The sequence below is a fragment of the Vipera ursinii genome, assembly GCF_947247035.1.
Source record: "Vipera ursinii genome assembly, chromosome: 2".
In the NCBI taxonomy this organism is placed as follows: domain Eukaryota; kingdom Metazoa; phylum Chordata; class Lepidosauria; order Squamata; family Viperidae; genus Vipera; species Vipera ursinii.
In genome coordinates this window covers 82,941,488-82,968,647 of record NC_139513.1, presented here as the reverse complement: position 1 = coordinate 82,968,647, position 27,160 = coordinate 82,941,488, and the positions used below count along the sequence as shown (strand labels likewise).

At 41.9% G+C, this 27,160-nt stretch overlaps 1 protein-coding gene across 3 annotated transcripts in view; it reads right to left on the bottom strand.

The window, feature by feature from the left end:
- RNF130 (ring finger protein 130) overlaps positions 1 to 7,996 on the bottom strand; it is a 29,206-nt gene extending 21,210 nt beyond the window's left edge. Inside the window, exons 1-2 of one of the 3 annotated variants that reach the window (XM_083355365.1) lie at positions 7,837 to 7,981; positions 6,630 to 7,055 (exon numbers count right to left, since the gene is read on the bottom strand). In XM_083355365.1, the coding sequence (XP_083211491.1) occupies positions 6,630 to 6,888 (259 nt within the window). In that variant the 5' untranslated portion in view covers positions 6,889 to 7,055; positions 7,837 to 7,981. Of the gene's footprint in view, positions 1 to 6,629 lie in introns of all 3 variants that reach the window. The other 2 variants (XM_083355366.1, XM_083355364.1) reach the window with 2 other exon arrangements.
- Between the last annotated feature and the right edge of the window lie 19,164 nt (positions 7,997 to 27,160).

The following is a 27,160-nucleotide window of genomic DNA, read 5'->3' as shown; positions in this document are numbered from 1 at the left end:
ATACATTATGTGAGGCTTTGGAGGAGAGTGGGCTTTGCAATAGTCAAGCTCTGTTATATATTTAGATTGGATTTTTTTCTGATCTGGAGTTTGCTGTTTTTAATTGCATGAAGACTATTAATCACTTCCACTACAATTACTACTATTGTCACAAACAGAAGGGGCTCCAGAATTTGGCAGTACATGCCATCATGGAGAGACAAATGCTCTGTGCATAATATCTCTTATCTTCTACCGACAGAACGTTAGCACAATATACATTTTATGAACCTTGGGACTACCAGATCAGTTTTCACGCTAGAATAAGAAGTCAGGATAGTTACCATGTCATCTTCTTAGACTCCTCTTATTAGACGCGCAAGAAACAGTTAAACGTTAAGAAAAAGGAAACATAAATTGAGGTGTGTTACTTAACTCTTAATACTTAAAAATCACCCCAACATCAAAGTACACATATTCTTTGACTTATGACCACATCTGAGCCCAAAATTTATGTTGCCAAGCAAGGCAGTTATTGAGTTTTTGTCTCATTTTACAATCTTTTTTTTCATGGTTCTTAAGTGAATCACTGCAGTTGTTAAGTGAACCATGTGGTGGTTAAGTGAATCTGGCTTTCCCCATTGACTCTGCTGGTCGAAAACCAGCTGGGAAGGTTACAAATGGTGATTACATGGGACAGTGCAACTGTCATAAATACATGCCGGTTGCTAAGCACCTAAATTTTGATCACATGACCATGGGTATATGTAGCAATAGTCGTTCAGTGTGAAATCCGGTCTAAGTCACCTTTTTAAACACTATTGCAATTTCAAACGATCACTAAACAAGTGGTTGTAAGTCAAGGAGTACCTGTACAGTCCCATAAAAATTATTTAAGCAATCACTAGGGTATTCAAAGCATATTCCAATAGTTACTGGAAATAAGGAAAATTACTATACACCTAAAGTGCCTGATTTATCAATCAGCATTTTAAGGGACATAGACAACTATGTCAGCAAATTTAATTATCAATAGTTTTCCATTACCATCTGTCATCTATGATCAGTTATTCAGAATCCATTTGTAATGTATATTTTTCCCAAGCTAGAGATTCTAGATATCCAAGCTGGAAAGTCTCCATGATATAATGAAAAGCAATTTAAGAGTAATTCCAAACTTCTACAAATCACCTATTTAAAAAGATGTAATCTGATGTCATTTATATCATTTTTACAGAAAAGCTCAATATATACATTTTTTTTTGTTTTTCCATGAGATGCCAATTCCATCACTTGGCCTATTCAATCCCTAAGCCTTTCTGCACAGCTACGCCTCTAGGTAAAACCCTTAACTTTTGGAAAGATCAATTTGGAACCGCTTTCTATCTTTCTATATGTAACCCTTGGCTTATGACAGCTGTTCAACAACCATCCAAAGTTAGGATGGATTTGGAAAGGGTGCTTTATGTGGCTCCAAATGTCCTTCTGGCTGTCATAAAATGTTGCATCATCCCCTGCTGCAGTTATATAGCAGTTATAGACCGCTTCACAGTGCTTTACAGCCCTCTGTAAGCGATTTACAGAGTCAGCATATTGCCCCCAATAATCTGGGTACATGATCGCAATATGGATGCTTGGCAACCTATTCTCACAACCAGTTACAAAGTGCCCCACAATCATGTTTACAATCTTCTTTGCCAGCTTCCCCAGAAAGTCAGTGGGGAAGCCAGGAGGAAAGGTTACTGCTGCCTGCCAAGAAGAACTGTCTTGTCTCTGGGGTCTAACTGAAAGACCTGCACTGCTGAGTGGAGCTGAACAATTTTGGCAGGGTGCAGAAACAGCACAGATTCCGAAGATCTGAGCTCTGTTCCTGCAGTCCACCTGAGCTGTAAATGCCGGAGAGTCCTAAGTGAAGTACTGGTCATAAGTCACTTTTTTTCAGTGCTGTCGTAAGTTGGAATGGTCACTGAACGAATGGATGCAATTTGAGGACTACCTGTAATATATCTTTCCTTGAAGCTGCACCTATTATCTCTTGCAGTGACACAGACATTTCATGAAAACAAATGTCAGGAAAAAATAAAAAAATGAACTTCCCAGTGATATATATGGCTATGAAAGTTGGGAAAAAAGCAAGAGAAATGTGATACTTTACTAAGAACCCTTTAAATTATGGATTTAGAGCTGATTATTAAGAGCAGTATACCTGATTTACAGAAAAGGAATCGTAATAGGAAACAGCAAGGGAATATATGTCCCTTCAGAAAGGGAAACCACAGATAGATAACAGGACCCATGGACTAGATTTTGCAATCAAAACTGCTCTGCTGAAGAAAATCTCTATTCCACAGACTGGAATAAATGGATGTATTCTGTTTTTCTCTCAGCAAATCTACCTTATCAACATTTTCATTGTCTATAAACCAACTCTCTCAGGTAAGAAGTGTAGGGGAGACCATGGGAGGCTTGCTCTGGCACTGAAAATCCTGCCTACCAATAGAGAGACACTCACATGTGGCCTATATTGGACTTCCCCCAAATGCCTGAGGCAGCCTACCAGTAATCTATAACTGAAAATGACATTAAGACTGTTAATGAACTGCAAAAGCAAATATTTTAATATATTAATTCAAAATTAGAAGTTATGGACAAAAGATTTTAAGTCCTTTAAAAAAAGAGGTAGAAACTGAATTCAAAAAAAAAAAGAATACCTTAAAGATAAGCATTTTGCTCTTTTTGATCTAAGTAAAAGGTAAAGTTTCCCCCGCACATGCGTGCTAGTCGTTTCCGACTCTAGGGGCCGGTGCTCATCTCCGTTTCAAAGCCAAAGAGCCAGCGCTTGTCCGAGGACATCTCCGTGGTCATGTGGCCGGCATGACTAGACGCCAAAGGCGCACGGAACGCTGTTACCTTCCCACCGTAGTGGTCCCTATTTTTCTACTTGCATTTTTACGTGCTTTCGAACTGCTAGGTTGGCAGAAGCTGGGACGAGTAACAGGCGCTCACTCTGTTACACGGCACTCGGGATTCGACCCGCCAAACTGCCGACCTTCCGATCGACAAGCTCAGCGTCCTAACCCACTGAGCCACCGTGTCCCTTTTTGATCTACTCTCCCTTATTTTAAAGGTACAAATGGAAAGAATCAAGACAGTTTTTAGGTTCCAAAAGTAGCCTCCATTCATAAGCAGATTATAAATTATATTAATTACCTCAGTTAACCTGTCTGTATATCTTCGTAAGTAGTCATCGTGGGAATCAAAGGCTATTAGATTGGATGGCATTGCAACTTCCTCTGAAGGCCTAGGAGACTAGTGGGCTTTCTTTTGTATTCAGTTGACCATTGTTAGAACAGACTGCTGGACTAGATGGACCAGTGTCCAATTTTATATTCAGATTCAAGCCTCATTAAGCTACACAATGTGGAAAGATGTGTCCTATGCAGTGCTATCCATTTCCCTAATGTAGTTGACTATGTTCCTTATTTTGTAATATATGTATACAACCTTTGGGATACAACTACTGATATAGGTACAACATTACTTAGTTTAGAGTCATCTAGAATGCTAGACATGACTTAATCCCCATTTTGCAAACTCTGCAATTTGTATTATCTGATTTTTAAGGCTGGATACACAAAACTGATTACAACTAACTTTGTTTGACTATATTTACTCCTCCTAGAGGCACAGAGGATTCAGATTCAACTGCATCATAATTTTTAAAGTACAATGTGTAAAAAAGGTTAATTTGCAGAGTATGTGTTACAAATAATCTAGATGAATACTCAAAGATTCTATTTAAGAACATGTCATTGCTACCATTGACATCTAAATATCATAATAGCGAAAATATTGAAAAACTGCATACATTGAATCATTGAAGATAAATTGTGAAACAATATAAAGAGGAAAATTGCTGAAACCACTGATAAGACATAGAAAAAACTGATTTTTTTTTAAAAAAATATTACCATGGTCTTTGCTTGATCTCAATATACATGCAATTTTTTTCCAGCACAATTTACATAAGGCCTTATGCTTACATCTAAGACAGGGGTCTTCAAACTTGGCCCTTTATGACTTGTGGACTTCAACTCCCAGAATTCCTCAGCCAGGCATGCTGTGTGAGGAATTCTGGGAGTTGAAGTGTACAAGTCATAAAAGGGCCAAATTTGAAGACCCCTGTTCTAAGATATACATTTTCTAAATAAGTTTTGAGGTGTGATAAAAATATTATATCATGGTTTCCTAAATATATATGAACTAAACTAAACTAAAAATCTTGAGCAACATACTATGATAGGAAAGTGCTTACTGTCCCTATTCCCTTCAAGCTGAAAAGTTTTATATATACATATACATATACATAGATATATATACATATACATACACACACACACACACACACACACACACACACACACACACACACATATATATATATATATATATATATCCATCCCTCCATCCCTAGGGACGGTCAGAACAGTAGTCTGTTTAGGGCAGACTCCTATTACATTTCTTCCCATGGAAAAATAACAGCCATAAGAAGATTCTTTATTAGATCATATATCATGCTGAGCTATAGTTTGCTTTAACTATTAATTTACTAAACACCAGAGTTTATTACTGATAATGAGTCACTTAGGGAGGTTACTCTAAACCTCTACGAAATAATCCTGTTCCCTTTTAAATTCTCAATTATTTGACAATACAGTCAAAAGAAAGAATTTTAGATTTGTCTGTCCCTACATTTAAATAGATGAGTTAAATTCTAAGATTGAGAGGGACAAAATATCATTAGCTACATTTTTTCACACCATGTATGACTTAATATGACTCATTAGAGATTTATATAAGGACATTACTATATTGGTAGCCTTATGTTCACTTACGTTAATTCCAAGCATGAGATTTATCTTTTTAAAATACCAACTGTACATTGGGTTGACATTTTCACTAAGTTTCTCATCGTGACTCTATGATCAGTCCTGATCAGTCAGACTGATCAGTCATTACCAGCACAATTCCCATTAATGTATATGGAACCTCTAGGTTCCTGTGCCAATGTGCATCACTTGGCATGTGCTTATATTAAATTGCATTTGCCATTTTTAAACCCATTCAGTTTATGCCTTTATGGAACTGTCAGAGACTTGGACAAAGAACAAAAACAAAGCAGAAATAATTGAGGAACCCACAAACAAAACATTAATCCATCACATGAAGCCAACAAGCCATAGTTTCAAATTAGTTTACAGCCCTAGAAGAAATTCTCACTTATTCACAGGCCCCATTATCCTGCCAAAATCTCAAGCCACCTTATGGCATACTATGATGTTAAACAACTAAGGATGCTATCCATTGTACAGTAGAAAACATACCAGCAGCAAAACAGTCCATTTGCCACCTCTCATTCCAGAGTCTTCCCATGCTACCCCCAACTCTTTTCTGGAGGCTTGACAGATTTTCTAGAGCAGATTTAGCACACAGAACATAGAATCATAAGGCTGGAAGGGACCTCAGAGGTCTAGTCCAATCCCCTGCTCAAGGCAAGAGACCTTATACCATTTTGGTAAAATGGTTGTTCTGTGTGCTAAATCTATTTTTAAAACCTCCAGTTATGGAGCAGTCACAACTCTGGGAGGCAAGCTATTTCTTTAATTGTTCTCATTGTCAAGAAATTTATCCTTTAAGGTTGGATTCCTCTTTAACAAGTGCCCACCCATTTACTTCTTGTCCTGCCCTCTAGTGCTTTGAAGAATAGGTCAATCCTCTCTTCTCTATGACAGCTCCTCCAGTCCTGGAAGATAGTTATTATGTCCTCCCCCCCATCCTTCATCACACAATTTAGCCTCCAGACCCTTTATCATCTTTGTTGCTTCCCCCGCCCCCACTCTTTCTAGGATCTCAGATCTGGTGTAAGAGAGAAGCTGGTTGCTTTCCACAAGGGGATGTTTGCTTATGTGCAGTGAGTATCACAAGTGTGTGTAAAGACTTTGCCATCATGACCTACTTCAGAAGGGACTGCACTGATGCATAATTTCAGTTCTCTTTCCTGTTAAACTGGATTGGAGAAAGACTACTGATTTTGGCACAACTCCATTAACTGAAAGTTCTCTTTTCTTCCCCCCCCTCCCAATTTCTTGCTTCTGGTAATTATCATATTCCAAATGATCTAGATTTAGCATATAATAGGCCAGCACCTTAACCATTACACCAAACTGGCTCTCAAGAATCATAATTTCCATGATTCATGCTTTCATGATACCAACCCGGATATATTCTAGGATTATGATACACTATTCCATTAAACACATTTATATGGCCACTAAATTCACACACAGGTGACTCTTACAGCATTAAAACCTACAACATATAATCTATAAATGTGGTTTTATATGTGCATTTCTACTGTTTTATACATGTGCACCTAGGTGTCATCTTAATTTACCTTAGTCAGCTTCAAAATACGTTTTTGTTACAGTAGATTACTTTAAAAAAGATATGTAAAAATGCTTCCTGAACTCTTGGATTCTGGAATGAAGAGAGACTTCTGCACATACTTTTAATCAAGCTCAATTGATTAAACTGCAACACATAGTAACATGAAAAGAAGGAAAAGCTACAAAAAACAAAAAAACCCTTACCTCCATTGATTGGCAAAGGTGCCAGAAGTAGGCCTTTGACACTTATTTTGGGAGAAGTTTGTCCATAGCGTGCACGCTCAAGTGTTATTGAAGCAGATGTTGAACGGTCAGGATTCAACACGGTGACATTTATGAGAGCTGTATAATACATTAGGTTGGAATTATCTGCACTAGCTCGGAGAGGGTAACAGTTAAACAGGACCAAAATGGGCACAGAGGAGAAGTAGCTCCAGTAAGGCAAAATCCACTTCAGAATCATTTTCAGCTCTTCAAAATGGCTATTTTATTCCTAAAAAAAAATTCTTCTCAATGAGATGATGATCGGGTTTATTACGGGCACGCATTCATATTAATCTGCTCTACAACGAAAAGAAGCCCAAAAGTAATCTCGCAGATCACTCTCCATCCAGTCCCACTTCAATACTGCTGAAAAGACATAAAATGGTGGGAGAGCGAAGAAAGAAATTGTCAGGTTATAAAAAAAAAAAGAAAAGAAAAGGGAATAAATCACATCCAATATGCCCGGAGATGTTTTAATCTAAGCGATACGGCATACCGTAGGTTAGGGGCTACGGGGCCAGTTTATTCCCGGGCCGAGGGAGAAACCTTCGTATGGAGCCGAGGCCAAGCAGTCCTTCCCTTGGGATGGTCCAAAGGAGCTCCCCTGCGGCCTGCCCGGGTGCCTCTCTTGGGGCTCCCCCCAGAATCGCAGCCCCTCAAGCCTGGGGCAAAGAAGCGCAGCTGAGGGCAAGAGCTCCTCGGGAAAGGCGAAGAGGAAAGCGGGCGCTGGGAGAGACAAACAAGGAGAAAAACACGGAGGGAAAGGACGAGAGCCCCCCCCCCTCCCAGGTTTTAGCGACGCCGTTCTGCTCGAAGCCCTCCTCCTCTTCGTCGTCGTCGCCGCCGCCTCCAGGCTGCTGGGGCTGGGGTTGCTGCAATCAGTGCGGGAGGCCGTTGAACGTCGCTCTCCGGATGGCGCCTGAGGCTTGGCAGCCGGCGGTCAACCTTAGACTTCTGGCTGGGTCCCGAGGCGGAGCCCTTCTACGCACGTAGCCTCCACGGACCTTTCCCGACCGCAGGCGAGCCTCCGCAACCGAGGGAGCGGGAGCTCCATGAAGCCTTAGCCGACCGCTCCGGACGGCCCCCGGGTCGTCCTGGCGCCCCAAAGCTACAGGCAGGTTAGCTACAGGCGCGTGGCCCCACCCACCAAGCAACCGCCGGCCTCTCCTTTCCTCGCAAAGCAACCGGCGCTCCTCCGCTCGCCAGCCACTTTCTTATGGCGGAACCGCCAGGCTGCCGACTGTCGGTTGGGGTGTCGCGCCCGGCGCGCAGGCGCACTGCACCAACCCAACTCTTCACCTCCCCCTTCGACGAGGAAGTGGGATTGGAGTCAGGCCCCCTCCTCTCCGAAGGGGCGGGGGAGGGGGGAGGGAGAGAGGAAGAGGAGGAAGAGTTGGGAGGGGCTGCACGCGAGCTCCTGTAGAAAGCGAGCTCCTGTAGCCCCCCCCCCCCAAAGGCGCTTTTTCACGAGTAGCGTAGCCCAGCGTTTCCCAACCTTAGGAACTTGAAGATGCGTGGACTTCAACTCCCAGAATTCCCCAGCCAGCATAGCTGGCTGGGGAATTCTGGGAGTTGAAGTCCACGCATCTTCAAGTTCCTAAGGTTGGGAAACGCTGGCGTAGCCTACCGGTGTAGATAGGGTGTTACTTTGGGTGATGACTGCAGCGTAGCCCACGAAGAAGGAAGTTGCGGTCCAAGAATTTATGGAAGTATAGATTGCCCTTCACGCTGTCTCTCGCCCCCCCCCCCCACCTCATCTGATTCCCCAGCTGGGAGTAGAGGTAGTCCTTGACCACAACTGAATCCAGCATTTATGTTGTTAAGTGAGACATTTGTTAAGTGAGTTTTGCTCCATTTTATGACCTTTCTTACCTCAGTTGATAAGTGAATCGCTGCATTTGATAAGCTAGTAACCCACTTGTTAAGTGAATCTGGCTTCCCCATTGATTTGCTTGTCAGAAGGTTCCAAAAAGTGATCACGTAACTCTGGGACACAGCAACCGTCATACATATGAGTTAGTTGCCAAGCATCTGAATTTTGATCACATGATTATGGGGAGGCTGCAAAGATGGGCACTGTGAAAAAAGGTCATAAGTCACAAAATGCCATTAAATGAATTGTAAATCAAGGATTAACTGTAATTCCTTGCTTGGGTGAATCTTTGATCAAACTTGCACAATTCAGTTTCAAACTGATTGGACAGCAGCTATAACCTTTTCAGGATTTTTAGGCATCACAATGTGCCCGTTGCAATGAATGATAGTTTCAATAAACCGTTGGTAGAGTAGATTATTCTTTAGGTATGTATTTTTTTATTGTGACTGAGGAGGCGAGGGCTTTCATGGTACCAAATACCGCTTCAACCCTAGGTATTAATGTCTTTTTTGGCTCTTACATTTTTAGTCCTTGAGAAAGGCAGAATAAATGCTGGGAGGAGTGGGAGAAGCAGTAAATATATATATTTTTGCACATCATATGGCTCATTGAGCAAATTATGGCTGTTTCTTAAATATATTCTACCATAGTGTTGGTAGGTAGATTGATATTGTATGTATGGATGACGCTTGAAATACTGTATACCTTTTCAGTGTTTGTTGACAAACATATTTCCTGAATCCTAGTGGCAAGTGGAAGGCTCCAACATTATAAGCGATGATTAATGTTCAGTAACTTGCTTAAATCTTCCTTTATTGCCAGTGTGAGGCAGCTAAATGAAAATTGTATTGATTTAATTTTCCCTTAATGAAGGCCACATTTCTCTTCCTTGTAAGGCTTTACAGTGTGACTTTTCATAGTGGACATGAAAAGTCCACTAAAAATGGCAGCTTGTGGCTGTGTAAATTCTCAGAAATGATGTTCATGCAAAACACTGTAGAAATATCTGTATAATTCAAGAAGCATTTCTGAGCCAGTAGCCAAACATTCTGCTTTCACAGCATATCCTTCTCTTTGCAATGTGGGACATAATGGGTGACAACCACAAACATTCCACTTTCTAAGCTTTTTTTGAAACCTGTCGTAAGTCCTTTAAAAGGGCAGCAAAATGACAATTGTTTCCAAGAAATGTGATTGTGTTTCACCCTAAATAGATTGTAGATATTTGCTTCATTTTATGGGCACTTTGATGCTTTTTAAGACAAATGTGGAGTGCTAGTAATGTTGCTGCCTTGAGTTGACTAAATATATAAAAAAGGCAAGATAAAAATACAAATAATAATTCATGTGTATTAAAGTCTGTTCATACATATATTTCTGGATTCTTTTTTCTTAGGAATCTCAAGTTTGCATTTTCACATGAAGATTAAAACAGACTTGTTAATTTACAAATAAACTTCTTCGCTTACCTAAACCTCCTCTGACCATATTTATATTCATATTGGTTAGTAAAACAAAACATTTTGCCTGGGAGGACATCTCATAGTGAGCCATAGCACTTCATAGTCCCTGAATTAGATAACATTTTTCACCAGATTTAAATAAGCCACACAGTAGTTTAGCTCAACGCACAAGTCCAGTAATTTTCACACTCATTTTAGAAGAAGCAAGTTTAAAGTGTCAACACACCTCTTTCTTGCTGCTATACTAGACAGAATATCATTAAAATTGAAATTAAAAAGCAGGGCAAAAGAACATTGAAGGGATGCAGTCTAGTTTTTGTTCATAATTGGAAGTTTTTAAATTTCAATTTTATTTAAATATGTAAGAACTATTTATCACGCTATTTATTTATTTATTTATTGAATTTATATACTGCCCTATTCCTGAAGGACTCAGGGCAGTTCACAGGGCAAGTTAAAAACAATACAAAAAGAAAGAATAAAATACAATTAAATTAATATAAGCCCACAAAATTAAGATAACATTAAAATTAAAATTCAAAATTAATTTAATTTAGTTTAATTTAATTTAATATAATATAATTTAAAATCCCTCAGTCCAGGCCAGACAATTCAAACAACCAAGTTTTTAAGTCCCGGTGAAACGAGCGAAGGTCGGGGGCAGTCCAAAGTTCCATCGGCAGTTCGTTCCAAAGGGCGGGCACACCCACAGAGAACGCCCTCCCCCTCGGAATCACCCGCTGGCAATCTCTAACCGGCGGAACCCTAAGGAGGCCCTCCCTGTGGGCGCGCACAGGACGATGGGAAGCTGATGCTGGTAGCAGGTGTTCCCTAAGGTAATCCGGACCCATGCCATTTAGGGCTTTATAGGTCATTACCAGCACCTTGAATCTCACCCGGAGGGCATCTGGAAGCCAATGCAGCTCGCGGAGAAGAGGTATTACATGAGAGTATCAGGAAACTCCCATTACTACTTGCGCAGCTGCATTCTGCACCAGCTGAAGCCTCCGAGTGGTCCTCGAAGGGCAGCCCCATGTAGAGAGCATTGCAGTAGTCTAACCAGGAGGTCATGAGCGCATGAGTGACTGTGCGTAGGGTATCTCGGTCCAGATAGGGCTGCAACTGGCACACCAGGCGAACCTGGGCGAAAGCCCCCCTGGTCACGGCTCCTATATGATCTTCCAAACTGAGCCGTTGCATTCTTTTTAGGATATGTAGGAAACTCATTTTGTTTCAAAGATCAGACTGGCTCTGGATTAATGTGTTAGTAGCCACATAACATCACTGGGTGGGCAGATATGTAGCCCTTGATATTCTTGTCTAGACAACATACAGATATTCACATAGTCTCCTGAAAATACCTGTCACCAACATTTGTGGAAGTGATTTTAAAGCCTACTTTTAGAAGGAAAATTGGGGTTGTCCTGATTCAAAGCCTCCACCATATACCAATCATAGTTTTAAGTACCTTCATTGACATCAATATATGGTATTTTAAAGCAAGAGGCAAATGCTTTAAGAGATGTTGCAGTGTTAAAGAGGAGACAATTAGCTCTTCTAAGAGCTTTTCTCTTCCCCACTCTGGGGAATGACTGGGCCAAAGGCCTTGAGAGATGTCCTCCCCCAGCAAAGGAGATGCAGGTAGTATGACTGAGCAGATCCAGATTCTTGAATTTGCTCTACTCTGCTCAGTAGAAGCAGCCGCCTTGAAAATGTGTAATCAAGCTTTAAATCCCCTTCACCGTCATCACATGGAGTATATTTTTAAAACTTTTACAGAGTTGGAAAAAAGCTCTCATCTTTGAAGTATTTTTTGTTCCCAGGCCTGTGAAGGGAAATCCTTGCAATGAATCATGTGGGATGAATGGAGATCTCCACAGTCTTAAGTTTCCATGCCGGCCTGAAATAATGATAGATAATCTGTCATCATGAAAAATGGACATTTAAAGCAATTGAAATATTTATGGATTTATGAAAAATTATTTTCCCTTTAGCATGCCAACATCTTTCAATGCTTTCTCTGGTCCCATTCCTTGATAATTAGAATAGAATAGAGCTGGAAGGGACCTTGGAGGTCTTCTAATCCAGGCCCCTGCTCCAGCAGGAGAACCTATACCATTTTAGACAAGTGATTGTCTAGTTCAGGGGTAGGCAACCTCGGCTCTTTTATGACTCATGGACTTCAACTCCCAGAATTCCTGAGCCAGCTATGCTGGCTCAGGAATTCTGGGAGTTGAAGTCCATGAGTCATAAAAGAGCCGAGGTTGCCTACCCCTGGTCTAGTTAGTCTCTTCTTAAAAACATCCAGTGATAGAGCGCCCACGATTTCTGAAGGCAGGTTGTTCCACTTGTTAACTGTCCTCAGTTAGGAAGTTTCTCCTTAATTCCAGGTGCTTCTCTCTTTGGTCAGTTTCCAACCATTGTTTCTTGTCTTGCCCTCTGGTGCTTTGGAGAATAGTTTGACCCCCTCTTCTTTGTGGCAGCCCCTCAAATACTGGAATACTGTTATCATGTGACCCCTGTTTCTTCTTTTCTTTAGACTAGCCAAGCCGAAGACCTGCAGCCGTTCTTCATATGTTTTAGTCTCCAGGCCTTTGATCATTTTAGTTGCTCTTCTCTGAACTTTTTCCAAGGTCTCAACATCTTTTTGTAGTATGGTGACCAAAATTGGTTGCAGTATTCCAGGTGTGGTCTTACTAGTCCTGTGATTGTCAATTAAATTAGCTATTAGAAGGAATGGCTATTTAGATTGTGATTGGAACTACGAGGAATGTGTCACCTTATTTTTTTTTTACTGATTTTTGCCATATAAAAATTTGCAAGATGCCCTAAATGTGGATGAAAGTGTATATGTATGCATAATTACTGTCATAACTATTTCCTTCCAAAAGAATCAAAACCTCCATTAGCAAGTTCTGATGAGAAGCAGATACAGAATGTCAAGCTGCATTTGTACAAACTAAAGCAGTTCCTTTTGAGAAACTTTGATTATTCAAAGGTAAAAGTTTGTATAGAAAAATAAAAAAGCTATCATGAAGGGGCATCCATGTTTAAAACCTCAGTTATAAAACCTACTGGGTATTTTATGTTAGATACCCAGATTTCTCAGCTCAACTTCACAAATAGAAATAAGTGTTATTGTTTGTCATGGATCCATTCCCCCCTCCAGATGTCAGTTCAGAGGAGGAGGGTGAGTCTGCAGAGGAAGCGCAGAGCTGAGTATTGGTCAGAGAGTGCTAGTCTGATGGAACAGCCTCAGCTGGGTCATGAGTGACCCGGCTGAGGCTGAGGGTGGTGAGCCACAGCTGCAGCAAGTTTATTTATTTATTTTTATTTATTTTATTTTATTGCATTTATATACCGCCCTTTCCCTGAGGACTCAGGGCGGTTTACAGGGAGTTAAAAATCAACCATACAAAAGTTAAAACCCAATTTAAAAAAGATCAGTTGGCCAGGAGGCTTTCACTGGTGGTCAAACATCACCCACGACTGGGTGCAGAACCCCGCATAATCATCCAGGAGCGGGCTGGCCTGCATGAGCAGCAGGATCCCCCAATGAGCAAGTCAAAATGCTGATGAATCCCACCTTTTTGGGGTCTGGCTGGAAATCATCTGGCCTCAAACTTATGAAGAGCTGGCATTGTCCCAGAAACTCCAGAAACTGCTCCAAGGTTCTGTCAAACTTGTCAGTCACCTATCCTGGGCATTTCCATCAAGAGCTTGTGGGAGCGGTTGCCTGCATTTGAGCCAACTGGGAGAACAGGGTCACTTGCTGTGCCAACAGCGCCTTGTCCACTAGAAGTTGTTCCATGCTCCCGCCCGGCAAGCAGCATTATGGGTGTGTGTTTGAATGTAAAGGCTGGATCAAACTGTGCTTCCCCACTCCCGCCCCCATACGCCCCCACATCAGGAGATCTATAGGTGTTTATTTAAACCCCACAACAAGTCCTTGGAAACAACCCCCGATGTGCAGGTCCAGATTCTGACTTCAGCATGGCAAGTCACTGGATAACCAAGTCCAACAGGTACCCATAATGTCCAGGAAAGCAGTCAATGATACAAATGAGTCAGGGTACATGGCACAAGCACACAAGGCACAGAACTGGGCATGGTGCTCCAGCAACACTCACATCCTTGGGGCCTGATTAAGTAGGCAACGATGGTGCAGCCCTTCATGAGAGGTGAGGTTGCCTCCTCATGAGTAGACTAGATAACTGACCAGCGTTGTGCCTGTCTCCTTTCTGCTCTATGTGTCCTTGGATCAGAAGGAGGTGTAGACTCCACCTCCTCCTCATTGCTAACGGGCAGCAGCTGCTTCTGGACCTCTCCTGGAGCCTCCTGACCAACTTGCCACAGCTTGCCTTCCTCAGCCTTCACTCCTTTGATCCATCAGGTTAACACGCTCTGAGCCCTGATCTTGACCAATTCTCGGCCCCAGACTCAAACTCACCCTCCTCCTCTGAACTTGCACCTGGAGAGAGGTCTAGGGGTGGATCCATGACACTGTTAGATTTTTATCCTATCTTTGGATGGATGGACAGACAGATGGATAGATAACCCCAGGTGGCAAACATAACTAATATTCCTTATTTTCCCGTGACAATCACCATGTCAAGTGGGCTGGTCTGAGAGTGAGTGAGTAGCCCAAAGTCACCCAGCTGGCTTTCATGCCTAAGGGAGCCCTAGAACCAGTGGTGGGATTCAGCCAGTTCACACCAGTTTGGCAGAACTGGTGGCTGATTTTTTTGTTGCCCAGGCCCAGAACAGACCTCCAGAAGCAGCACAGAGAACCAGTTGTTCACATATTTGAATCCCACCACTGCCTAGAACTTATAGTCTCCTAGTTTCTAGGCTAGTACTTTAACCACTACATGAAATGCATTCTAAAAAAAGGGGGAACTCAATATTCCACTGTAAACATCTGTGGGAAACTACACCATAAATCATGGTTGCACAAGCTGAAACTTTTGCCCAAAGGCTTCTTGTTTAGCTCTAGTCTCTGTGTTTTTTTATAATTCTTTGAAAGGCATAATCTGCACTAGAATAATTTGTTTCCCTGATAACGTCCTATAATATTATTCTTAATCCTACTCAAGCCTCACTAGTTCCAGTTGCTAAAAAAACTGATTCTAAAAGAAATTCTTATCTCTGGGTAATTTTAGACATAAGCCATTTCAGAATTTGGAAAATGAGCAAAAAATGCAGAAAGCATTTCTTGGTGCTTTACTATGTTGGAGCAGGCAAAGCAACACTATTATCAAAACTTAATACTCACAAAAACGTAATACTAGTCCTCAAGCAGGGTTTTTTTTTTGAAGACCAGGAGGGTAAGGACATGCATGGGGAAGGGTAGGGGCCACTATCAACAAGGAGTACTACTTAGGTCATGTTCTATCTGGTATTTAAGGGAAATGACTGAAGCTGCATTCTGGAGCAGTTGGAGTTTTCAAGAGCTATCCCATCTTCAGTACATTCTTGTAATTCAACCAACATGTGACCATGGCATGAATGATTGTGCAAGGCATCCTGATCCAGGAGTGGTCATAACTGGTTCAGAGTCCCACTTGAACACAATTGCCATCTATTACAAACTGGGAGTGTGACCTATCCAGAACTAACAGTGATATATTCCTGATCTCAGAAGGGTCTCCAAACCAAAATCACTCAGTCATGTTGAGATAGACTTTAAAGCTGTTTATCCCTTCCAGATCCTAACAGCTCCAGGCCATGGGACAACATCTTTTTTAAATAAATATTTTATTAATTTTCTAATTTTACAATCACGAGTACTTAATAAACCACGTATCATCTGGGTCCATTGGTAATTCAGTGGTAAATATTAACTTTCTCAATCTAGTTCCAATACTACACCATCCAGTGCTTCCTTGATCCTCTATTCTTCCGGTGGTATGCATTTTTCCACACTGGGCAAATACAATTCTTGTTACTGTTAATACATATACAATTAAATATAGACATCTTCATCACATTTTTCTGATATTATAAATAATAATAATAATAATAATAATAATAATAATAACAACAACAACAACAACAACAACAACAACAACAACAACAATAATAATAATAATAATAATAATAATAATAATAATAATAATAATGTTGGAAGTGACCTTGTAGGTCATCTAGTCCAACCCAATGCTCAGGCAGGAAACCCTATACCATTTCAGAGAAATGGCTGTCTAGTCTCTTCTTAAAAACTTCCAGTGTTAGAGCATTCACAGCTTCTGGAAGCAGGTTGTTCCACTGGTTAATTGTTCTAACTGTCAGAAAGTTTCTCCTTAGTTCTAGTTTCCATCCGTTGCTTCTTGTCCTGCTTTCAGGTGCTTTGGAGAATAGCTTGACTCCCTCCTCTTTGTGGCAGCCCCTGAGATATTGGAACACTGCTATCATGTCACCACTTGTCTCTCTCTTCATTAAACTAGACATACCCAATTCCAGAAACTGTTCCTTATATTTTTAGCCTCCAGTCCCTAATCATCTTTGTTGCTCTTCTCTGTACTCTTTCTAGAGTCTCAACATCTTTTTTACATTGTGATGACATAATATTGATAGTGTCAGTTTATAATATCTAAAATTTCCCTTTCCTCTCATCGGGGAGGGTTCTTGGCTTTGGGCATTTGTTTTTCCATGAAAGTAGTGTTAAGGTCATAAAAAGAGGATAAAGTCTCACCCAGTTCCATCCACATTGCTCTAAAATAGCTAGTTAGTGATTATCTTTGGTTGTCAGCAGCTTCTGACTGGCCACACGAATGTAGCCAGTCTTTCCCCCGCCAGTTTGGAGGGCTTCCTTGGATCCAGGAGAAGGGCTGCTGCCCCTTTGCATTCGATGAGGGTCCTCTCCTTCTTCATTGCCTCTCCGGGGCAACTTTTGACCCTTTTTTAGGGTCCCCAGTGGGATGAAATCGAACATGGAAGATGGAGCCCCATCTTCCTGTGCCCATCACCCCGCGATGCCTAACCGGAAATCCGGACAACATCTTAACCCCATCTTAACATGTATAGATCAAAATGTAGAACTGAGCATTATCAGCATATTGATAAATTCTGATCTTTATCAATAATTGATGTCCCTCAGTGGCTCCAGAAGCTCTACAAGGACCCTAGGATTCAACTACTCCACTACCTACTGGAACTATTCTGACAGAAATTAGCAGAACCATTCTAAACAGTGTTTTTCACTCTAAAATTCTAGAATTCATAGAGAAGGACACCATGACTGATAGTATCAAAGGCAGCTGAGTGACCAAGGAGGTTCAAGAGGACTGCACTCCCGCTATCCTGCTTCAGCCACAAGACATCAACATGAGGGACCAGTATGATCTTGATACTCTATCCAGGCCTAAATCTTCTCCCAGAAAGGTCTGGGTAATCTCTTCCATATTCTTTCTTGGCTGTTATGAAAGCTATGAAAGAAAGTTGGTGACTAGTTGATGGTTTCCAAAGTACCTATGTCGAGTGATGTCTTCATGAATACACAATTGCCTCTTTGAGGGTTGGTGATATCATTTGCCACAGCTCTAAGTCAGGTTTTTATCACCTCCCTGGAGGTTTTTGCCAACAAAAAAATATAATGTTCTGGAAGTAGGGTCATACTTATAAGATACTTGGAGCAGGTTATATTTTTAAGAGTAGAGATGTAGTGGTTAAGCATTAGGCTGAAATGAAGAGACTGTGAGTTATAGTCCTGCCTTAGACACAAAGCCAGTCTCTTTGTTCAACCTTAGGAAGGAGGACCTGGCAAGCTACTTTTGAAAAATGCTGTCAAGAAAACTGCAGGGAACAGTTGGCAGGAGTCAAAACTGACTTGACAGAACAATTCTTTTTCTCTGTCACTGCTGCACTGATGCCAACCACCAATCAGCTGATTGGCACACAGGGAGCAGCCACTCAAGTCCATACCCACCACTAACTGCTTCATTATTCAGCAGCACTGCCCTTATTGCTTGTACCTGGGCAGAGTTAATGTCTTCAGGGCTAACAGATTCAAACCATTCTAAATAATCTCATAGGATGAGATTTTCTTCAGCTCAGTTTGAGCTACACAGTTAGTGTCTAACCTTGAATGGACCTAAGCAATATCCACTGAATGCTCTGCTAAACTCTTTACAGCCACTTTTTACAGCTTGATACTCTGGTGCATCCTTTCACCAAAAGTTCAAGGTTACTTTTTAAAGAAAGCTGCCAAATAGCATCTGAAAATGTAAAAAGAGTAGAGAAGTATCGACATTGCATTGCTCTTAACCCCACAGAACAGCTTGAATCTGAGCTCTTACTCATGCTTAGTAAATTTCATTCCTTGTCTTCTGCCATCTGCCATTGTCACTCTAGGTGTTCCTTTGCAGCATCTACCAGAACTTCAGTAAACCAAGGAGCTCCTTTAAATCAGTGAGCTAGAAAAAGCTACTCAGGTGCATTCTTGTCCCAGGCTGCTGCTATCTCTGCATTCCAGCAAGCGCACCAGGAGTCAGCACAATTGCCTACCAAATTCTTGGGAAATTCACCAAATTCACCACAGAGCACCTGAAAAGGTTCTTTTCAGCTCCAGGTCAGCCAAAGAATGATTTAATCCTAACAAAAATGAATATTAATTCTCCAAATTCAGGTCCTGTTGCCTCTGAGGTAAAAAGCAAATCTATTCTGCATGTCTTATGAATTATTGGTGCTGGAAGGGATTGATTTATATAATTTAGAGGCACTCAACTCCAAAATGACCCTGGCTTACACTTCAAAAAAAAGAAGAAGGAAAAATTAAAAAAGCAGAGAAATGAAGGATACAGAGGCACATAACTTCTAACAAAAAAAACAACAACAAAAACATCCAGAGGAGCTCAACCGCCACTCTGCCCCAAGGCTTGGGAGACAGCCAAATTTTCAGTCATTTTCTTAATGTCATCAGGATAGGAGCTGTCTAAGTCTCTCTGGGGAAATGCTGTTCCAGATGCAGGCACCACAACAAAGAAGCACGTTTCCTAAGTCCTGATAAAGATTAAACAGTTTAATCAAAGGTACCTGAAGCACATCCACTTCTGCATGAACACACTTTACTTTTTTGGAAAATCTGCAGGCTAACATATTGTATCTCATCAAATAGAACGCATATGTTTTGTACCTAGAAACACTCAGAAAATATTCTTACTCTTCATTTACTCTTTATTCCAAATAAGGAAGAAAAATGTCATTTTCTTGGATCCATTTTCTTCCATGAATCCCTGTTCAACCTGCTGCTTCTCTCCTGCTTAGCCTGGCTTTATATGGTATATATTTAAAATGTGCCATCCAAGAATCTGTCTTTAAGATCTTTTCTCTGACTTGCATAAGGTCAGATTCTCTGTGCCTCATCTTTAGTATTGTTTTCACGAAACATGAATGCATCAAAATATGCTGATATCACAATGTTGGGATACTTGGTAGTTATAAAAATGGTTTGTTTTCACCATGATTTGCTCAATATAACTGTGGCTGAATGGTCAAAAGCTATGGCTCAGAACCACATTGGCCTTAGCTGATTGTACAAACTACGCCACTAAGTTGGGTTATACTTGCCTAAATGCAGAAAGATTTTTAAAAATGAGTTTCAGTTCTTGCCTAATTATGGATAATGCATAACTCATTTTAACCAGGTGGTTGATCTCTGGTGGACAATCCCATTCATAGTGAAGCCACACTGAATTAGAGAAGCTTACTTACAAATATGTAGATTTATTATTGTAATCTGAAGCAATCTTGTGGTACATAAGGCTCACATAAGAAAAGTCTCGTAATGACATGGGATAGCTACCAGCCTGCAGCTGTATATCTGAAACAATTAAATGGCTATAAATATGCTTAAAAACAGAATGCGTTAGTGTGGATTTTAAGGCCTTCCAGCTCCAGAAATTTCCCTTCTTTAACTCTGCCTGAGCTTCACTTCCATTTGGAATTGGTGCGTAATTTGGGAATCCTGCAGGACTCATTGCTCCTGCTGAAAGATGAGGTGGCACCTATGGCTAGGGAAGCCTTTGCACAGGTTCATGTTCATCTTATGTACTAATTGTGTCTGTTCTGGATTAAGAGGCTTTGCTTACAGTGTCTCTCATTCCTTAATCACTTCCCATGTGAGTCACTGCAGTGGACTTTACATGGGCCTGTCCCTGAAGAGAATTTGGAATCTGCAGCTACTATAGTCCAGAATGCAGTAGCAAGGGCAGTTTCTATGAGCTGCAGTGGCTCACCGTAGCCTCTCAGGTGTGATTAAAATTGTGGGTTATCACCTATATTGTAAATCTTACATATGGGGTTTTGTATCAGACCAATCCATTTGCACAACCACCTGTATTCCATTATCTCTGCCCAATCCATCAAGTCTAGCAGTGAGGGTATATTTCGGATCCATTTCAAGCTCCCCTTGTTAGGGATTTAGTTGAGGGTGAGCATGCGGACCTGGCTTGCATCACGGAGACTTGGTTGGGCCCAGACAGTGGGGTCCCTTTGGTTGACCTTTGCCCACCAGGCTTCCGGGTGCTACACCAGCCTCGAGCTCAGGGTAGGGGTGGGGGTGTGGCGGTGATCGTTAGGGAGACCTTATGTCCGCGGGAGGCCACCGTTCCTCAGATAGTCGGGTGTGAGTCTCTCTTTATGAGATTTGGCTCTGGGGCGCAGTTGGGCTTGCTGCTCGTGTACATTTCGCCTAGTCGCGTAGCGGCAGCCCTGCCCGAGCTGCTCGATATCCTCTCGGGGTTGGTGGTTGAGTTCCCCAAACTTATAGTTTTGGGAGACGTCAACCTACCATCCCTGGGAGGTTCATCTGAGCTTGCTCGGGAGTTCATGGCTTCCATGACGGCCATGGACCTGACGCAGGTAATTTCTGAACCAACTCATGAGGGAGGCCACACCCTTGACCTGATTTTCTTATCTGGACGGTGGTTGGATGATCTTGGTGGGGGCTTTCCATTTATTATGCCCCTGTCATGGACCGATCATCACCTCCTGCGGCTGGTCTTCCATTTTGCCACCCCCCGCCGTGGGGGTACGGAGCCAACTAGATGGTACCGCCCCAGACGCCTAATGGATCCTGATAGATTCCAAGCGGCGCTGGGGTCCCCACCTGCCTCCATTGCTCACAGCCCGGCGGATGCCTTAGTGGAAGCCTGGGAAAGGGCAGCCACTGAGGCACTCGACTGGGTTGTACCCTTGCGGCCCCTGACCCGGCGCAGATCCCAGCGAGCTCCATGGTTCTCTGCGGAGCTCCGGGAGATGAAGCGTCGGAAACGGGGCCTAGAGAGCTGCTGGAGGTCCAGCCGATCTGAACCCGACCGATTGCGGTTAAGAACCTACATTAGGTCTTATCTCGCTGCGATGAGGGAGGCGAGGTGTAATTACTTCTCCACCCTCATCGCGTCCGCAGATAATCGCCCGGCCGCCTTGTTTAGGGTGACTCGCTCCCTTCTTAATCAGGAGGTGAGGGAGGATCCCTTGCAGGGTCGTGCCGAGGAGTTTAGTCAACATCTGTCGGATAAAATCGCTCGGATTCGGACCGGTTTGGACTCCAGCTGGGCAGAGTCTGGCGATCAGGACGCGGGCGGTCTTGTCAATGTTATCTGGGAGGAGTTTGATTCTGTGACCCCTGATGAAGTGGACAGGATTATGGGGAAGCTGAGTTCCACCACATGTTTATTGGATCCGTGCCCTTCTTGGCTGGTTTATGCAGCTAGGGAGAGGACACGAGGCTGGCTCCAGGCGGTTATATCTGCTTCTTTGAGCGAGGGTTATTTCCCCACCATCTTGAAGGAGGCGGTGGTGAGACCTCTCCTCAAGAAGCCTGCCTTGGACCCAGCTGTATTGAACAACTTTAGTCCAGTCTCCAACCTTCGCTTTCTTGCGAAGGTTGTTGAGAGTGTGGTGGCGCATCAGCTCCCTCTGGTCCTGGATGAAGCGGATTATCTGGACCCTTACCAATCGGGTTTCAGGCCCGGGCACAGCACGGAGACGGCATTGGTCGCTCTGGTGAATGATCTCTGGAGGGCTTGGATAGGGGATATTCCTCTGTCCTAGTCCTATTAGACCTCTCGGCGGCTTTCGATACCATCGACCATGGTATCCTGCTGCAGCGTCTCAGGGGATTGGGAGTGGGAGGCACGGTTTTTCAGTGGTTCTCCTCCTATCTCCTGGGACGCTCGCAGTCGGTGTTGGCAGGGGGGCAGAGGTCGACCCCTAGGACTCTCGCTTGTGGAGTTCCTCAGGGGTCGGTCCTCTCGCCTCTCCTGTTCAACATCTATATGAAACCGCTGGGTGAGATCATTCGTGGTTTTGGAGTTGGGTATCATCAATATGCTGATGATACCCAACTTTTTATTTCGACCCCAAACCACCCCAGTGATGCCCTCGCTGTGATGTCCCGTTGCCTGGAGGCGGTTTGGGTCTGGATGGGGAGGAACAGACTTCAACTCAACCCTGACAAGACTGAGTGGCTGTACATTCCGGCTTCCCGGGACACCTGGGATGTTCCATCTCTTTCTATGGGGGGTGAGCTTTTACCCCCTGTGGATAGGGCTCGCAACTTGGGAGTCCTCCTAGATTCACGACTCACTTTGGAGGATCACATAGTGGCCGTGACTAGGGGGGCTTTTGCCCAGGTTCGCCTGGTGCGCCAGTTGCGGCCCTATCTGGACCGGGAGGCCTTATGTACGGTCACTCATGCGCTCGTGACCTCTCGCCTAGACTACTGTAATGCTCTCTACATGGGACTTCCCTTGAAGACTACTCGGAGGCTCCAACTGGTACAGAATGCGGCCGCGAGAGTTGTCTTGGGAGTTTCCCGGTACTCCCATGTTACACCTTTGCTCCGTGAGCTGCATTGGTTACCAGTTGTCTTCCGGGTAAGGTTCAAGGTTTTGGTTATGATCTTTAAGTCCCTACATGGCATGGGTCCGCGATACCTCGAGGACCACCTGCTGCCGGCGTCGACTCCCCTCCGCCCTGTGCGCGCCCACAGAGAGGGCCTCCTCAGGGTGCCTCCTGTCAAGGAATGTCGACTGGTGGCCCCCAGGGGGAGGGCCTTCTCTGTGGGTGCTCCGGCGTTATGGAACCAACTGCCGGTTGAGCTCCGGATGGCATCAGACCTCCGATCCTTCCGTCGCGGGTTGAAGACCCATTTATTTGAACTAGCGGGTCTGGCCTGATGGGGGTACATGGGTTTTTTATAGGCTTGTTTTATTATTCTTGTTTTAACTTGGGCATTGATTTAATTGTCTTTTAATGTTTGTATTGTTATTTATATTTATGCCCTGTGAACCGCCCTGAGTCCCTTTGAGAGAAGGGCGGTATAAAAATCTCAATAAAATTAAATTAAAATATAGATCCAGATTGCCCAGGTCTTGTTAGCTTTTGTAATGCTTTAAAACCTGACAAGCTTTACTAGTAATTTGTTCTTTTAGATATCGGGGTTTTTTTTGTTTTAACATTAGATATCACATATTATATCTTGTGTTTTTAATTCTTGTGCAGGTCCAGAGTCACTGTTGTGAAATAATAGAAATAATTTAAATAAATAATACATAAAATTCTTACTCTTTGGTTGGCCTCCCACATTGTGTTAAGTCAGAGTTTTCCAATTTTGGTTTAAATCAAAAGTAATCAAACTAATTTGCAGCTTATGAAATGTAAAGCCAGTTTTTAATTACACTTACCCAGCTAACAATGCAGAGAGCAGATTAAAATATGTTTAGAACAGGCTGTAGCTGAAACTGTCTAGACAGGTTTCAGAATAGAACAAAATCCTGAACGATAAAAAAATAGTAAGAAATAAGACAATTACAAAAATTATTTCTCCGCCTGGTTTGTTTAGGCATTTGTTTCAGGTATTAAAAATTATTTGTGCAAAACTTTCCCCCTTTGCTTTTCTTTCACATTCCCCAAATGATTTTCTGTAACAACTTTCCTTCATTCCCAATGCAAGAAACCTACATTTCATGATGTCCCCTAATTTTTAACCCAGTTAAAATACTAATGTGCTTTCCTTGCTACTACCCATGCACCAGCAGCTTCTTTAATTCACATATGAAAGGGAAATATTGTACTTCTAGTTGATTTTGGGTAAAACCCTATACAATCTTCTGAGTGAAGTTTTTTTTATTAATAATTTGGATTACCTTGTGAAAACATACTTAGGTAAAGCTGGCTTGCTGCATCTCTCACTAAAGTGTAGATTGAGTTGACTATGTGCTTCAGAATGCATAAATAAATGTCAGAATTCTGGTCAAGGAAAGCTAAAAGTATAGGATAGATCAGCTTTCTGGAAGCAGCTTTCCAAGATTGCCCATAAGGACACCATGGCACTACATCTCTAAAATCATTCTGTTATTGCAGAGTTATCATTGATAACCCTGAAGAATTATTGTTTAAAAAACACATATGGAAGTAAATACAGAACATTCTCAAGCTGATCTTTGTGTTCTATTAAAATAAAGGTTTTAGACTGTGGATTGGTGCTTCATAAGAAAAAAGTCTTGGATAGTCACAAGCCTAATACAGGTAGTTTTTGACTTATGACCATGACTGAGCCTAAAATTTCTGTTAAGTGAGACAGTTAAGTGAATTTTGCCTCATTTTACCACCTTTCTTGCCACAGTTGTTAAGTGAATCACTGCAGTTCTTAAGTTAATAACACAGTTCTGAAGTGAATCTTGGCTTTCCCATTGACTTTGCTTGTCAGAAGTTTCCACAGTGTCCCTGGGACACTGCAAATTTCATGAGTCAGTTGCTAAGCATCTGAATATTGATCAGATGAGAATGGGGATGCTACAATGGTCGTAAGTGTGAAAAATGGTCATAAATCACTTCTTTTTCAGTGCTGTTGTAACTTTGATTGGTCATTAAATGAACTGTTGAAGGTCAAGAACTACCTTTATCAGAAAGCGTTTCTTGTATATTTTATATTAGGACTTGAGACAAGAAGAGAATTATTTTTGTCAAAAGAGTTTCTGAAATCGTAAATGATAATGTGTAAATAGCTCATTATGCAAAAATAATTCTTGATTTATGCTGGTTCATATTTTTGTCAGGTCAAGGATCATTTATACATTTCAGCTGAATAAAAAACTATTATCCCAATCAGAGAATAAAAATTATTTTGGTGAGCTAAATTGATCTAGAACATTTTAAAGGATTTTTGTCATCTAAAGTGAGGTTGGAAAATTCATTAGTGAGATTTGGTTCCATATACTTTTCTATAAAATAAATGAATATTACCATTACATTTTATTTCTTGAATATTTGGAATTTTTTTTTGTCAAAGGAGAGTTTTACATGATGCCTCATTTTCTTTTTGTATCATTTGAGTTCTAGAGTCTATACAAAGTTTAATTATTTGCCTATGCAGTTCTCCGATTATCTCAAAATGATGTGAATCTTTTCAAAGAAAATGCAAAATGTAGAAATGCCACAGCAACTTTTAGTGACTCAATACCACTAAATTAAAAACTTGAAGCTGTACTTCATAGAAGAAACGGGCTGTTTCCTAGAATTAACAACAGCACAAGTGCATATCAAATAAGAGGTAAGTTACAAACCAATTATCCTATGCCATCTCATGCCTCCAAAAGATATACTTCTGCAAAATGACTCAGCCAACCAGCAACGTCATGGTTTCAAAATATATCAAAGCCTGGGAAAAAAATGATGTGGATCTGGAAGATTGTACAGGTAGTCCTTGACTTACAAATGTAATAGAGCCTGCCAATTACATTTGTAACCTGAGGAATTCGTTAATGAGATCATGTTAATTGAATGTGATCCCTCCCTGATTTACCCAATGCATTTGCTAATTGAATGCTCAGGTTGTTAAGTGCAAGAGGTATCTCAGGGTGGAGAAGATAATGGGGGGCCTAGTGCTTCTGCCCACCTAAGGCATCCCTCAACCCACTGAGATATTTCATGCTTCCCCCTCCCATCCTGCCCCACTGGTTCTCCATAGGCCCTGGGACTGTGGAGACTCACCTTTTGAAGATCTCGATGATCAGGTGAGTTATGTCCTCTCCCGCCTCTCTGCCACGGTTTCTTTACCGGTGTCCCTACAGGCTCCTGTCATCTTTGGTGCAAAGAATGGAGGCCGGGAGGGGCATGCGTGCTGCTTCTGGCCTCCATGCTTGGTGGCAAAAGCCTTGAGGAAAGCAAGCCGAAGCCTTCAGGGACACAATCTCTTGCCCTCCTGGCTTCTGCAAGCTTTTTGCTAAGTTTTTGCTGCCAAGAATGCAGGCAAATTTTGCAAAGACAACCGGAGCCTTCAAGGATGCTATCTGTCACACCTGCAGGCTTTGGCAAGGAAATGGCAAATGGATGGAAGGCCTGAAGAAATGTCTATGGAGATTCTCAGTCATCCAGGTCATAGTTATCCCAAAGATGTTTTTCACGAGGCAACTGGACTTTCTTGTTTTTCCTTGAAGATGTTTTGCTTCAAAGGGGTGGGGTGATGCTATAACTTCAAATGGTCACTGTGAACTGTTGTAACTCGAGGATTACCTGTATATTCTTTAAAAGTACGCTTTGAAGGACATAAACACACACACACTCACACAGAGACTTGTATATACTGTATGTATACAATGTAAACAATTGTAGAACTGAGAATTTGAACAGAATTATAACTAACAAAAATAATAAATGTAAAGAAAAGGATTTCTAGTTTTGGTAATCTCTGCATACTTTCATTTTTATAATTGTTTTAATGAGCTACTGTTCTGAGAGAAGTTCTTGAGAGTCAATGTATGTGCACCTAATTGCATGTTGAAGTAAAAATTGGATAAAGCAAAGCTAGATTAATTAATTGCATCAAGAGAGGATATAGGATTTTTATCCCTTTGGAGAATTCATAGATACGAATTACAGTTGTTTCTCAGTATTTGAATATTTTATATTGTTGTATTGTAATTTTTTTCAGTTTTGACTTTATTATTAGAGGTTTGCAAACTAGTTAAAGTCAGATTATTTGGAGCAGTATACAAGCCTAGTGAACCACCTCCTCCTCCTCCCTCATCTTTTTCAGTAAATATACAAAACAGGTATGTTCATAAACATATTGTTAGTACACAGTGAGGCAAAATTGAAGAGTAATGAATTAGGGAGGGTCAAGTCAA